Genomic DNA, 15,392 nt, shown 5'->3' on the forward strand with positions numbered 1-15,392 from the left:
TACATTACTATATGTAAAATAATTAATAATATTTATATTCCTATATATTTCACTTTGAGAGAGTTCACACTTTTGTGTAAGAAAGAAAGAAAGAAAGAAAGAAAGAAAGAAAGAAAGAAAGAAAGAAAGAAAGAAAGAAAGAAAGAAAGAAAGAAAGAAAGAAAGAAAGAAAGAAAGAAAAATTTTAGGAATTTTTACAATCACACTCAACAAGAGAGATTAACGGTAACACTTAATTTTAAGGTGACATAGTTACACGTTATTACTTACTATAGTAATAACAGTAAATGATGCATAATTACAAGTAACTAACCCTAAACCAAACCCTAACTCTAACCGTAATTCTACCTTAAGTACATCATATAATGACGTGACTGCACTTGATGGGAAGTGCTGGAAACAGAGATTTCCCATGATGCACCACAGGGTGAGGAATCCATAAATAGCCAGATGACTTTCTGGGGTATTTAGAGTTGTGTTTCTGGGATTCATGTTCTCTCTCTCTCACACACACAAACACAAACAGATGGATGTGGAGAAAGCGAGAGAGTGTGTGCATGCTTGTGTGTGTGTGATTGGGAATGCAGGAGAGAGAGGAAGCAGAAAAGATTAATTCAAAATGACTTGCTTTTGCGCTGGTGCAGGAAAGCAGCAGCATTACAAATGAAAGTGGATTTTGTATGCTAGATTTAACCTTAAATGGTTTCGCCACGCGCCGCTATCATTTCTGACAATTTCACAGGGAGGGTCAAGTCAACACCTAGTCTTCTTTTCTCCCAACAGGAAATGTTATTCTCCATACACAAATTTTGTACATGTCCTTAATAGCACTTAGCAGTGACCCTCAATCCTCACATACAATAACAGAGGGAAAATACATCAACCAGAGTAGATTGTGCATTTCAAGGGACAGTTGACACAAAAAATAGAAATTCTTTCAATATTTTTTTTCACCCTCATCATTCATCATTTATTTAATTGACTGGAAAAAAACAGACATTAAAATAATAATAATAATGATATAAATTAATACTAAAAGTCAATAGGGTCTAATGTTGTTTTGGACTTTGAATGCATGGACAAAAGTTGAAACTTGTTAATTTGTGTTCTGCAGTTGAAAGGCGGGCATACAGGTTTGGAACAACATGAACAACATGAAGGTGAGTTACAAAATTTAAATTTTGGGGTAAACTATTGTATGTAAACTATGCCTCGGATTCAGACGATACTGCACTGTTGCAACTACAGCACATTATAGCAGCATGTTAATATATTGAGGAGACACAACCTCAGAGAACATGACAGTGAAATAGAAAGGAGTTTTTTTTAAAGCATACCAGATAAGAAGTTTCTTTCTCCTATCTTAACATAAGGTAAAGCCTAACATTTTTTTTTTTTTTTGCTGAAGTTCGAGTTCCCTGTGGTGATTGCTACATTTTTACAAGCTCTTGGGATATTTTTTGAAGGAAGTGTGTGTGTGTGTGTCAAGTGGAGATTATGAGACTAATTTCAGAAACCTCCTTCTGGGTTATCCACTGCTCTGATTACTATGTATTACTTGCTGAGACTAACTGTCCCGTTGCTCTAATGCACTTTCACAGACTAATAACACATCAAAGTAAAGCCCTGAAGATACTCAGACACGTAGAGTGTGGCGTTCTCCATTTCCTATACCAGAGGACATCATCAGCTTCTCAGTGTATTTCATGTTTGTCTATAAGCTTGTACCTGCATTTATGATCAAACATATTTGGCAATTTGAAATAATGGAGTAAAAAAAACAAAAAGTCCATTTGTAATGTCCATGTTATAGTTAAACGTGCAAACACATTTATTTATCTAACAGATACATGCGCACACACACACACACACGCGCGCATACACTCTCACACACACACATGCACACACTTCCCATTGACTTCTGTTTTTATACAGACCTAAAGATGTTTCTATCCTCTACTATATATATATATACACTCACCGGCCACTTTATTAGGTACACCTGTCCAACTGCTCGTTAACACTTAATTTCTAAGCAGCCAATCACATGGCGGCAACTCAGTGCATTTAGGCATGTAGACATGGTCAAGACAATCTCCTGCAGTTCAAACCGAGCATCAGTATGGGGAAGAAAGTTGATTTGAGTGACTTTAAACGTGGCATGATTGTTGGTGCCAGAAGGGCTGGTCTGAGTATTTCAGAAACTGCTAATCTACTGGGATTTTCACGCACAACCATCTCTAGGGTTTACAGAGAATGGTCCGAAAAAGAAAAAACATCCAGTGAGCGGCAGTTCTGTGGGCGGAAATGCCTTGTTGATGCCAGAGGTCAGAGGAGAATGGCCAGACTGGTTCGAGCTGATAGAAGGGCAACAGTGACTGAAATAACCACTCGTTACAACCGAGGTATGCAGCAAAGCATTTGTGAAGCCACAACACGCACAACCTTGAGGCGGATGGGCTACAACAGCAGAAGACTCCACCGGGTACCACTCATCTCCACTACAAATAGGAAAAAGAGGCTACAATTTGCAAGAGCTCACCAAAATTGAACAGTTGAAGACTGGAAAAATGTTGCCTGGTCTGATGAGTCTCGATTTCTGTTGAGACATTCAGATGTTAGAGTCAGAATTTGGCGTAAACAGAATGAGAACATGGAACCATCATGCCTTGTTACCACTGTGCAGGCTGGTGGTGGTGGTGTAATGGTGTGGGGGATGTTTTCCTGGCACACTTTAGGCCCCTTAGTGCCAATTGGGCATCGTTTAAATGCCACGGCCTACCTGAGCATTGTTTCTGACCATGTCCATCCCTTTATGGCCACCATGTACCCATCCTCTGATGGCTACTTCCACCATGTCACAAAGCTCTAATCATTTCAAATTGGTTTCTTGAACATGACAATGAGTTCACTGTACTAAAATGGCCTCCACAGTCACCAGATCTCAACCCAATACAGCATCTTTGGGATGTGGTGGAACGGGAGATTCGCATCATGGATGTGCAGCCGACAAATCTGCGGCAACTGTGTGATGCCATCATGTCAATATGGACCAAACTCCCTGAGGAATGCTTCCAGCACCTTGTTGAATCTATGCCACGAAGAATTGAGGCAGTTCTGAAGGCAAAAGGGGGTCCAACCCGTTACTAGCATGGGGTACCTAATAAAGTGGCCGGTGAGTGTATATATATATATATATATGTGTGTGTTTTTATTTCCTGTGTTTGGCCCAAGTGGGCGTGAAGACTGCAAGTGTGTGTAGAACTTTTGATTAACAGATGGGACATGCTTATAGTGTTGTAAAAATGCAAGTGTTTACAGAGCTTTATTTTGATTTTCAAGAATTTGTGTAACCGGTCCAATTCCGGACCGGAATCTCCGGTGTAGGAGGCGGCCGCGCAAACGAGGAAGCTAAAGACCGCGGCCTCTAGCATCATTCGCTAGCGTGCTTCTTGAGGCCATGGGAGTGAGGTTTAAACGCACAGCTCTTACTGGCCTACATCTGTTACACTTGCATTTTAAAAATAAACTTCTAAATGTCTGTTCAGTAGTCTACAGTAACAGACAGCACAATTTAGTAATTGAGGTGCTTCTAATTAAGTGATAAAAAAACAGTTGCAAAGGCTGTACAAAATACACATAGGCCTACTCATCTTTGCACCAATAAAATGTGCAAAACTTTATGTTTTGCTACCAAATTACATGTAATATCGAATTAATTTAACTTACGTGGGAATATTTTCCTTGGCATCTCGCAATTTAATGGCATGCGAATTCCTGAACATGATGCATGATGGGATATGCTTAGGGTTACCATGATTTTAGCCAAGACATGTTCCTGAGTCAACATATTTAGTTGATCCTGGAACAACATTCCTCCCAGAAAATGTTGTCCTAACCCTATCTCTACCCTCAAACCCTAAATACACCTAAAATCAGAGGGAAATTATAGTAGAATAACACTATGTCAAGTTTAGGCTTACAATCAGGGTTAGGTGCTTCTACATCAAACTTTAAACTTGTCCCTCAATCTGATTGGTTGATTGGAATTTTGTTCCAGGATAAAAAATGTTGATCCAGGAACATGTTGTACTTGGTCACACTTTAGTGTGATGGTTATTAACTAACCATTAACTATGACTTTTGCCTCAATAAACTCCTAATTACTGCTTTTTAATAGTTAGTAAGGTAGTTGTTAAGTTTAGGTATTGGGTAGGATTAAGAATGTAGAATATGGTATATGCATAAGTACTAATAAACAGCTTCCTAGTAATATGAATGCTAATAAGCAACTAGTTAATGGTGAGAATTGGACCCTAAACTAAAGTGTAACCATGTTCACCATATGCTTAGATAGTGTGTGTTTAGTGTGCGTTAAGGGCACTGAGCTTTAGCCTTTTTAAGACCTGGGACAGTGTTGTACACACACCTCCTGTTGCTTGCACGTACTGTCAAGTGGCAAAGACTGCAAGTGTGGGTATTTGCACAGGCCCGGAGTCTCTGTAGAGAACGAAAGAGAGTCTCTCGGGATAAACGTCACACCATTTGATTTTACTGGCAAAAATATCCAGAGTTCTTCACATAAAAATCAGTCTATGGCTTTCAGAGACAAACCTAATTTCTTGTTTCGTTACAAGCTGTTCACACATTGGAAATAAAAAAGTGATTAATACATGTAATTTCTTACATTTAGTCCCTTTAACAGGTTATTTAAAAGAAAAATTCTGGTGATAAATTCTTTACAAGCTGTTCAATTCAATAAATATAATCTAAATAAAAAAATGAAAATAAAACAAGATAATTTATTAAAACTTAATTCATAAAATGATCTCTTGATTGGAACCCCTAAAATGTATATAGAACCGTTTCTTCTAACAATGTAAAGTATACTGGATTTGAAAAATGTATTGTCTATTTTTCTGCTATATTTCAGAAAACTAGGAGTCCTAAAACAATGCAAAGAGAATTGAAAAATTCACTGAGCCTCAAATGATCCCAAAACTAATTTAAACAACTGTCTGAAATTTGATTTCGCATCACACCATGTGGTCTCGAAACCCTGTCAGAGAAACAATTACATTTTACAGAGACTACCGTCATCTACATCTGAAGAAATAATGCCTTTTCCAGTAGAATCAAATTAAATCAAACTGAATAGAATTGAATGACACTGAACGAAATTCAGCCGAGACAAAGGAGTAACACATATCATAACACGCTGCCCGTTCAGGTGCTGTCAGTCAGGACTCACTCACACACACACACACACACACACACCTGCTCCCACAGGAGCAGCGTTAGGAGAATGGTGCTCACCTGTCTGTCTGTGGCTGAGTGGCTGCTGCTATGGGCCAGGCTAATGTTTTAAGTAATGGCTTTTGAGAGCTGACAGATCGGTGGTGTTCGGGCTGCTCTGGGAGAACAGAGCACATCCATCACCTCGCCATAATTCATCCACCCTTCAGTCTCTATCACATGCACCGCTATCAGCTTCACAAAACCAGGGGAAATACTTTGACATGAATGACACTCTCACATGTCAATCCATTACAAGGATTTTTCTCTGTCGAATTAAGACGCAAGGATTAGAGACGTGAGAATTAAAGGTGGATCTTTACAGATCAGCAAAGTGTGTTGGATCGTAAGGAAAATAACTAGAGAAAGTCAGAATCAGAAAACTTGCTGAGTAAAAAAAAAAAGCTGAATAAAAGGTGTTGATAACAAATAAAACATTCATATGAATTCACTGATTGCCATTGTTTTCTTCCTTTTCTTTTTCATGTTTTTATTGCTGTTGAATTTGTAAATTTGGGCCTTTTAATTTTCTTTTGTATTTTTAAATAAATAAATAAAAATAATAGAAGTAAATAATAGAATATAATAGTATTAATGATAAAAGTACATAATATATATTACATAATGCTAATTATTAACAACAGCAACCACAAAGGTTAATAAATGCATTAAAAACCATTCTGAAAATAAGAAAAAATAAAAATAAATGTGATTAAATAATAATTAGTAGAATATAATAATAAATACATTTTCACCATTGTAAATAAATAAATAATCAAGCAAACAAACATTGTTTGATTGGGAAATTATGATTTTTATACTGTTCAAACTGTATAATCTATTCCCTATCTCTAAACCTACCCATCACTAGAGAACTGAACCACACACACACACACACACACACACACACACACACACACACACACACACACACACACACACACACACACACACACACACACACACACACACACACACACACACACACACACACACACACACACACACACACACACACACACACACACACACACACACACACACACACACACAGTCAGAACAGCCAGTAGAATGAAAGTAGCAGAATGAAAAAGTAATGAGGAGTGAGATTAAGGGTGATGATACACAGGGCAACTTTTTGAGCAATGTTGTGATTTTCGATTGTTGTTGAGCACTTTCCCATTGAAAATGGCCAATACATTTCTATCTGGATACTTTAGATCAGTCGTGGGCCCTGTGTCTCACCTGGTTGCCTGTTGACGACAACATTGCCCGGCAACATTGCTCAAAAAGTTGCCTTGTGTATCATCACCTTAAGACAATAAAACAGAATAAACTGGATTGTTCTTCCTTAAAAACAGATGATGCTAATGAATCTCCGAATGACAGAATCAATCTCAGCTTATTGACACTGGTTGTAAGCTGTCAGTCAAGAGACATCAGTCCCTCAATCTATTCTACTGTATTGCTTCCATGCTCAAAATCTTCAGCATGTCCTCCTTTTTACCATCCAATGATTTTTCTCGACACCTCGTGTTGGCTGCATGCCCACACAGGCTGAGGAATAATTGTGATTCTGAAAATCAATAGAAGTGAAATCCAGCCGGCCCCAGCCATGTAATGCAATACTGTCATTCACTGGATGAGGAGTGATAGGCGCTCCGATTGGTCTGTTCCTCTGGTTAGCAGTCATGAAGCGTTCTCATGCACTTGCCACACGCATGCCATCTCATCTTGCTTTTTTTCTTTTACTTTCACTCACCATCTAATTCTACAGGAGTGACGTGTATTACTTATTGACTGATCGCCTCGAGATAAGTAAAACTGATTTTGAGAGAAGAAATGTAACTGGGGTTCTGTCAAATAAACTTGATTGACACTGACACACACACACTGCAGTTAGTTAGCACATGCAGTGGAGTGGTGAGCCACCTAATGCAGCTGAACGGGACACAGAGAGTAGCTTTGTGTCGAGTTTATGGGATTTATGTCTATGTAGTACAGAAACCACATCCACATGCCAGCTAATTAACTTTATTAATTGCACAAAGACGACATAAGCAACTGTAATGTCCACGTCTACCATGGCTAAATCTCCTGCATTCAGCCTAAGCTGTAGAAATGCAGATCTTTCCTCACAATGTGTTGTGATTGTGCTGACAGGTGTTGAACATAAGTTCAGATCTTCTGATCCCACAGTGGTAGATTAAAGATGTATGGACGACATAGAGGAGCATTGGACCTTTCAAACAGTCCACATAGATACTTGGATGTGGACATTCAGTGGTTTAAGAAGTACACACTGTTCAAAAGTTATTTTTTCTTATCTTATGCTGATCAAATCTGCATTTATTTGATCAAAAATAGTTAAAAACAAAAAAAAAATTCTATTTAATCTATTTTAAAATAGATGTGATGGCAAAGCTGAATTTCCAGCATGATTACTCCAGTCTTCAGTGTTGCATGATCGTTCAGAAATCATTCTAATATGATGATTTGATGCATTACATTTAATAATTTAGCAGAAGCTTTTATCTAAATCAACTTACAAACGAGGAGAGCAATATAAGATTTGCAAGTACTGATGGCATATTCATATCTTACTAGATTGCAAAGTTTTTTTATTATTATTATTTAAATAGTAAATATTCTGATGCCTGCATTCAACTTCCTCACCAAGTGGAACAACTAGGAGCAAATCTGAATTAAAACTAAGGAGAAATGCAGCAAATACCATGCGATAACATATTCAGTATGCATGAATGAAAAGCAACACAAACCCCCGGATATGTCAATAAAATGCTCAGTATTTACAATATTTGCACTCACACAAAAGCATCTTGAACAAGTGACAGTGCTCCACCTATAGGCAAAGACAGGTAAATCCTTTGAAGACAGTAATTGTCCATTGAAGCAACCAGTAGATAATGAAGCACGGGTTGTCATCTTACAACAAAACCGGTTATTTTATTATCTGATATGCAATAACAGGAGGAGAAAGAGAGCTGTTGTTCCTGCACCCTGGCCCATAAAACAGCCACCCCAGACAGACTCAACATGCTTTTATATATAATACATTAACGGCTCATGCTTCAATTCAGCGGCACGACTAGGAATCTGCTTCTCGTTTCTTTGAGGAAACGACTGCAGACGTGCATCCAAACAGTCTGGAAGTGTTTTCCTTGTAATCCATGTCTATTGTTGTCTGACTGACGTTTATGGTTCAGAGATTTCTCTTTCATCTCTCTAATTCCAGCCTCTTTAATGCATGAAAGAAACTTCAGAGTCCCACAGCATTTTCAGATAGAAGGGAGGTAGGCTGGGGTTATCTGGTCCTGCCTGCCTCTCCGCAGGCTTTGCATGGAGTAGTTAGAAATGTTTCTTTCACCAGACCACACAGCTCCGCGGGGATGCGATTGGGGAGGATGCTTCTATATATAGTGAGACGGGAAAAAAACAGCCCATTGAGGTTCAGGTCAGTCTGGGGTATAATTTTCCAGATCCATTGCCCTTCTCGGGGGTTGAGTTCAATGCTGACCTCTGACCTGGGTAGGTGACTGAAATTCAGGAGCGGTTTGTGGAAAGAAGAATGGAGACTGTGGTAATAAATCAAAGCAACCTTGTCCTGTCTCCACCCCGTGATGTGTCCTTAGCTTGACACTGAGTGTACGTGTGTGGAGGGTCAGAAGAGGAACTAGTTTAAAAATGAAATGTGGGAAAGCCCGTGCAGGGCCATAAACAGGTCAGGATACACACGTAAAGGACACGTCCGTGGGCAAATGAAGAGCACACTAATGCGAATTAACTTTTGCATTAACAAAAACATGAACGGAGGTCAATGGAGCTGCAGAATTCCGAATAAACTGCTTTTGTGAGGAAACAGATGATCAAATAATGAATCGCGTGATTCAATCAATGAACATATTTGCTATTAAACATTACTTTTTTAATACCAAAAACTGAGAATTCACAGACAATGTTGCAACAGTTAGGCATTTCACATTCATCATTATGTATCTGCAAACACGGACTCTTCAAATTCAATAACATCAAGGCTATAAAGTGATTGGCTATCAAGACACATGTGATCCAAGGCAATTTACGACTTCATGTTTAGACTGTTACGCTTTCTCCATGAGCCACAGATTTATATATATATATATATATATATAATAGATATATAACTTTTCTTAAATATATACATGCATGTGTGTGTATTTATATATACAAAATAATTAATTACCGGTAATTAATCGGTGCACAGCACTAATATATATATATATATATACGTATATATATATATATATATATATATATATATATATATATATACACACACACACACACAGAGAGATCTATAGATAGATCATCATCTTAATAGATTTAATGTTAATATAAAATGGATTTAAAAAATGCATTTAAAACCCAATTCGACTTACTTTATGTGGCCAACTGAATTTAAGTTCCCATGAATGAATTTAAAATATATATTTGATATTACAATCATTTATATACTATATGAATACTACTTCTATACTAACAATCTGTAAAAACAAGGTCAATTATGCTTCAAAAACAATAAAACAGCCTCCTCTACAGTACAGTTTCAACTTACTCTTGCCTCTTGAAGTCATTCTGATAAGCTTTTCCTTTCATTCACGTTAAAAAGCGAGCTCATCACAGTAAATAAGATGTAGTTTGTGTTGTGGTGCTTGTTGTAAGAAAGCATTAGGCTGAGAGCAACGCCCTTGGCATAGGTTTAAGCCACTTGCTGAATTAAGGTCACCTTCAGAAGTCAATCCCACTCCATCAAGCCACTACATCATTGCCCGGACCCACGCTGCTATCAGCACACACACACAGGCATACACACCAAAGCTCAGCATCTCTCTCAAGGGTCAAAGGTCAGTCCAAATCAGGTCTCCCAAAAGGGTCAAGGATGCAGCGTTTGTTGCATTTCGTGGTGTGTTCGGCTCATCTCAGCAGTGATTACTGCACAACGTCTTCTGAAAATCCTGTTTCTCCAATTATCTGGTGCAGAACTGCTGATGGTACCATTTACCTACAGACGTGCATTAACATAATGCAGATGTCCTTAACTGCAATACGGAGGCACTTCATGAAACTCATAGAGTTGGGATAAATGGACTGTGGCACTGATGTGAACACAAGTCTATTAAACAGCGGATATGAGTGTGTGCGCCATGGGAGGAGGGCAGATTACATTGCTTTGCACACTAACTATACAGCCCTGGGCTCTCTCTCTCTCTCTCTCCCCGCTCTCTCACAGACCCCACCACTCCTCTTCATCTCTTCAGAGCTTAACATCACTCAGCCATAACACACTTCATTGACACTAAATCACCACCCAAAATCAAAGCCTATCCTGAAGGGGAAACATTGACAAAAATATATATCAAAACAGACATTCAGATTCAACCGAGAACCCGATTTGAATGCATTTTAACGGGACAGGTCGCCACTTCAGTCAAATGCTGACCTATGTTCTATCATAACAGGGCAATCTTGATTGTATCACTTAAGTTCTTATTAATTTAAGGACCTCGAGAGGGTGATTAAAGGGCATTTGTGTTTAACTCATTTAAAGAGACTGACAGCCAGCATGTCAAAATGTCTCCGTCGGGACCCGGGTCAGGTGACTTACGGGTGGTTTCTGAAGCGTAGGTGAGGTTTAATGGACTAAGGGCTGATGATTTTTACTTGAACCATTTCACACCATCTCTCCGCCAATCATTAGACACAAGAGGGTTAGTTCAGACCTTGAGCATATATCTTTCCACCGGAGTCTTAAATGGAGTGGATGTAGCTGGCTGAGCAACACACTCATCGGGGTTAAAAACAGCTGAGCAGACTGAGGATCGTTCCATCCTCAAGTGCATTAATAATAAGGTACATCTGTGTGGCTTGTGAGGATAATGAATCTGTGCATCCATACAGTTCCAGGGCATATTGTTTATATGCAGTTGTCCTGGAAACGTAGAAGAGCACGTCTGGATGATTCAGTATTACACTTAAGTTATGTAATCTAAAAAAAAAAAAATGTAAAAATGCTAAACCAAAACCTGGTTAATTAATTAACTGTATGCAAGTTGCTTTACCATATATATTTTTAAGAAAATACATTCTGTTTTAAAAGACAATAAATGCAATTTTACGGCAATTTCTTATTTTTAAAAGTTGTAAAATAAATATGAATAACCTTATCTTTTGCAGTAGTACAGGAGTCCTTATTGTTGTTCTCAGTTATGTACACTGGAGTGGATAATGTAGTTTAGTTAATATCCTTTGCTATTTAGGGTCGTGTTTGTAGCTCTGATGGGGTTTCATGTTTGTGTTGGGCAAACTGTGCTATGTGATATCACAGTTGCTGTTATCACGTGACCTTACCGTATGTCCATCTTTATTATTACCAGTAGAGTAGCAAACGGACTGTAATGGGTTTTACCTTTTTAAACGCACCTGTACACAGCTAATACCTTTAAAATGTGTATTTTCTACAATAAAGGTCCACGATAAAGCAAACTTTTTTCCTTTTTACCGTGAATGCATTCATTCATTTATGTTACCGTGCAATAAACAAATTATTATTTTTTTCTTTTCTTTTTTACAAAGAAAAAAAATCAGAAGCATAGCGAAAAATACTAGCTTAATAAAGAAATGTGTTTATATATAAGAAGACGCGTTCGTTTAATTGCCTGTTGTCGCACAGCTCATGCTCCGCTGTTATCAGGGTCAGGACGAGCTGACACACACAAGAGGCTTAAACATGAAATACAGCAGCTAAGTTCAACTCGAACACTCAAAGGTGCGGACAGGCCTCGTAGCCACGGAAATCCGCAGCCACAGGCTTCAATCTTCTCATTAACGGTCACATTCTGGTAATCCAGTGATTATGTCGATTGTTTTAAGATAATTATTTAAATATTTTGTAATAGAAAAAGGACAACTGAACGATTTCAGATGGGTAAAAGTGATGGTGATGAAACCATTGCGCCATTCTCGCACACGCGTAGTCTATATGAACATTATTTAAAAATATATTATGTGTGTGGTCTGTGGTATGTTTTTATGTTTTGAAGACATAAGGAAAAGCTAAACCTTACTGATGTGGTATCCTGTACCAACCACTCAGAGATAGTGATCAATATCTAAAGTGGATCAAATAAAATTAAACAAATTGAAGATGTATAAGATAAATAAAAAGGCCATATGTAGATATATAGCAGTGTTTGGCAGAGGTCGGGTTGCGCTGTCCGTGGTCCTGAACTGCATTATGAACACGAGGGGACACGCTCTTCAGAAAATCCAGTGTGTTTTGGCCTCTATAAAATACAATACGCGAGCAAGTATAACCAAAAACACATGGAGACGATCTACTGTCATTTAATCGGTGAATGGACACAGTTTGATAATAATGAAAAATAAATGCGCCCGAATCAATCGATCAAACATTCAGACAAATGAAATTAAAATGACATGGATTTTGTTCAAATGTTAACTGCACTGTAATAGCTGGACACACTGAGATTGAGATTCAGGTCTTGTAACCAACTTCAAAATTACTCAAATTTAAAGTAGCCTACACTGACCAGGAGGAAAGTTGGAGGAAATTACGAGGAGTTTATGTGAAAAAATTACAGTTCATTTATTATTAAAAAATGATTTAAAACCATTCTTTTGTGTTAAGCAGGCCATTTAGTCGAATAAAATTGCTTAAATCAGAGCAGGACCTCGTACAGGTATAAATCATTTTTAAAAACATGTTTATGTGTAAACGCAAACATTACGATATGTCCTTAGTTTAAATAGGTAACAACTTTCATTTTTTTTTATTTCAGTGTGTGTCCGCGCACGGCATCTCTAACACTCTTAAAATGTGAAGAAAAAAATCATCATGACAATATTAGCCTAATGTTAATTACAGGCATAGTTTGATCAAAAAAGAAGATACAAATAATAATTAAAAAAACATTCTCACATTATTAAACAAATCCAATAGTAAAACGTAAAGCATACAATTGACGTTCTGCGATTTTCATTTATTTGCATATTTAAAATGTATGCTAATTTGCTATTTCATTACATTTAATTATGTGGTCACGGTAAGTTAATTAGAAGTCGTAGTCTATTTCCTTTTCTTGATTTATTTTCAATAAAGTGATTAGTCAGAGTGTAAAATGTAATTTGTTGCAGACATGGCTTGAGTGTGGATTGAGTAGTGGAAATCAAAGAGACTCTCATCACCAGGGTGCAGGACTGTCACTGCTGCTTCATTCGCGCAGGGATTTTCATTTGTTTTGGCGCCCCCGTGAGGCCGAACACTGAAACACAACTCTCGCAACTGGATGTCGAGACCAGAAACAGCGGAAGGTTTTGTCCGCATGAAACGCGCTTTTAGAAATAATAATTAAATATATATATATATATATATATATATATAAAACATATATTTTGATTTAGTAAGCTATGAGAGCACAGTTTGGAGTAGACTATTTCATACACAATTTGCAACGCAGATGCGGTTAAAAGTCTCACTATTACAAAAATGAGGGCATAAGTTATTTGTATAACCTGGAAAGCATAATTATAAAGTGAAAAGCATCGCGTAATCCTACAGCATTGCTGTCGTTCCGAAGTGCCACAATTTCATGAGTATATTCTAGACTATATGTAAACGCGTGACTCAGGTTAAAAAAAGAAGAAAAGAAAAGAAAAGAGATACTCTTACCAGGTAGACAGCCGGAGTGAGGAGAAAGACGGCACACCAACACGTCGCCCGCATCCTCCCTTATCTCAAACTTCCACTAATTTCCCTGCGCTGTTTCTTTTGTCTGTAAGGAACATAGATCCACTTGGTATCCGCTTTAGACCTTTAGCCTAGGCAACAATGACATTATAGACCCCATGACCACAGAATAGGCTTTAAACTTGGACACAGATAAGGGAGGGAGAGCAAATGAACGGTTACATAGGCATTAATCCAGTCAAGGAGTGAAGCTCAGTCATATTTCATTAAGATGTCATGGGAAATGTTCGCCGGTCTTGCCGCCTGGAGTGACTGCGGAGTAAGTCCTCTTAGAAACAAGGACAGAGGCTTTTCACGCGCGCGCTGTCACTCAGCGGTGGCTTTATATCGCGCGCTGAGAGCCACGCGCGCACTACTACATCCGGAGAGAGGCTCAGAGGGGGTGGGACGAGAGGAGAGTGGGGAGAAAAAGATTAAACAACCGGACGAGATTGGTCCAAGAGACGACGGGATCACACGATTGCGACGACTTAAAAGAGACTCTCAGCCCACCAGAGAAGCTTTTTTTTTTTTCGTGCGCGCGAGACGACGTGTCGCGGTGTTCCAGATGCACGCCACAACTCGCTACGGATATTGTGCGCTACTGCCATATAAGAACTGAACGCATTCTAAACCTGTGAGTTAAATTTTACTCACATTGACTGACAACCATTAAAAATGCAGGTATTCCTTAACACAGTTTAATGGGTTTTTAAAAAAGTGTTGGCTATTGTTATTGAATTTTTAAAAAATATTTATAAAGAAACAATTTGTGTAAAAAAAAGATATGTAAAAGAAAAATACAACTTAAAATTTCCGGGTTCATTTCAATCACACACACACACAATGTTGTGTTTTCATGTTTTATGGGGACTTTCCTTAGACATAGTGATTTTTATCCTGTACAAACTGTATATTCTATCCCCTTACACCAACCCTACCCCTAAACCTACCAATTACAGAAAACTTTCTGCATTTTTACATTTTCAAAAAAACATAATTTAGTATGATTCATTAACTGTTTTCCTCATGGGGGCCAAAAAAAAGTCCCCACAAGGACAAGGATTTGGGATTTTGCCATCTTTGTGGGGACATAATGTAGGGTTTACCTGAACCACACACACATTTCTATACATTTACTAAAACTTTACAATGATACATAAGTTGCTGAAAGATCAAAGGTGAAAGGTTATGAATAGCTGATCTGATAAACATCACAGATGGTTATTTTTTTAATATATATAAAAAAAACAATAATAATTCACAAGGCCTGGTTCCAATTACAAAACTA

General features: G+C 38.0%; 1 protein-coding gene across 1 annotated transcript in view; it reads right to left on the reverse strand.

Annotated features, from left to right (window-relative positions):
• Positions 1 to 14,468, reverse strand: part of nxph1 (neurexophilin 1) — a 30,893-nt gene extending 16,425 nt beyond the window's left edge. The window contains exon 1 of the mRNA XM_056257588.1: positions 14,045 to 14,468. Within this exon, the coding sequence (XP_056113563.1) occupies positions 14,045 to 14,098 (54 nt within the window). The 5' untranslated portion in view covers positions 14,099 to 14,468. The remainder of the gene's footprint in view (positions 1 to 14,044) is intronic.
• Positions 14,469 to 15,392: the final 924 nt, after the last annotated feature.

This window comes from Rhinichthys klamathensis, unplaced genomic scaffold (assembly GCF_029890125.1).
Source record: "Rhinichthys klamathensis goyatoka isolate OS25496 unplaced genomic scaffold, OSU_Roscu_1.1 h1tg000140l_1, whole genome shotgun sequence".
NCBI lineage: Eukaryota > Metazoa > Chordata > Actinopteri > Cypriniformes > Leuciscidae > Rhinichthys > Rhinichthys klamathensis.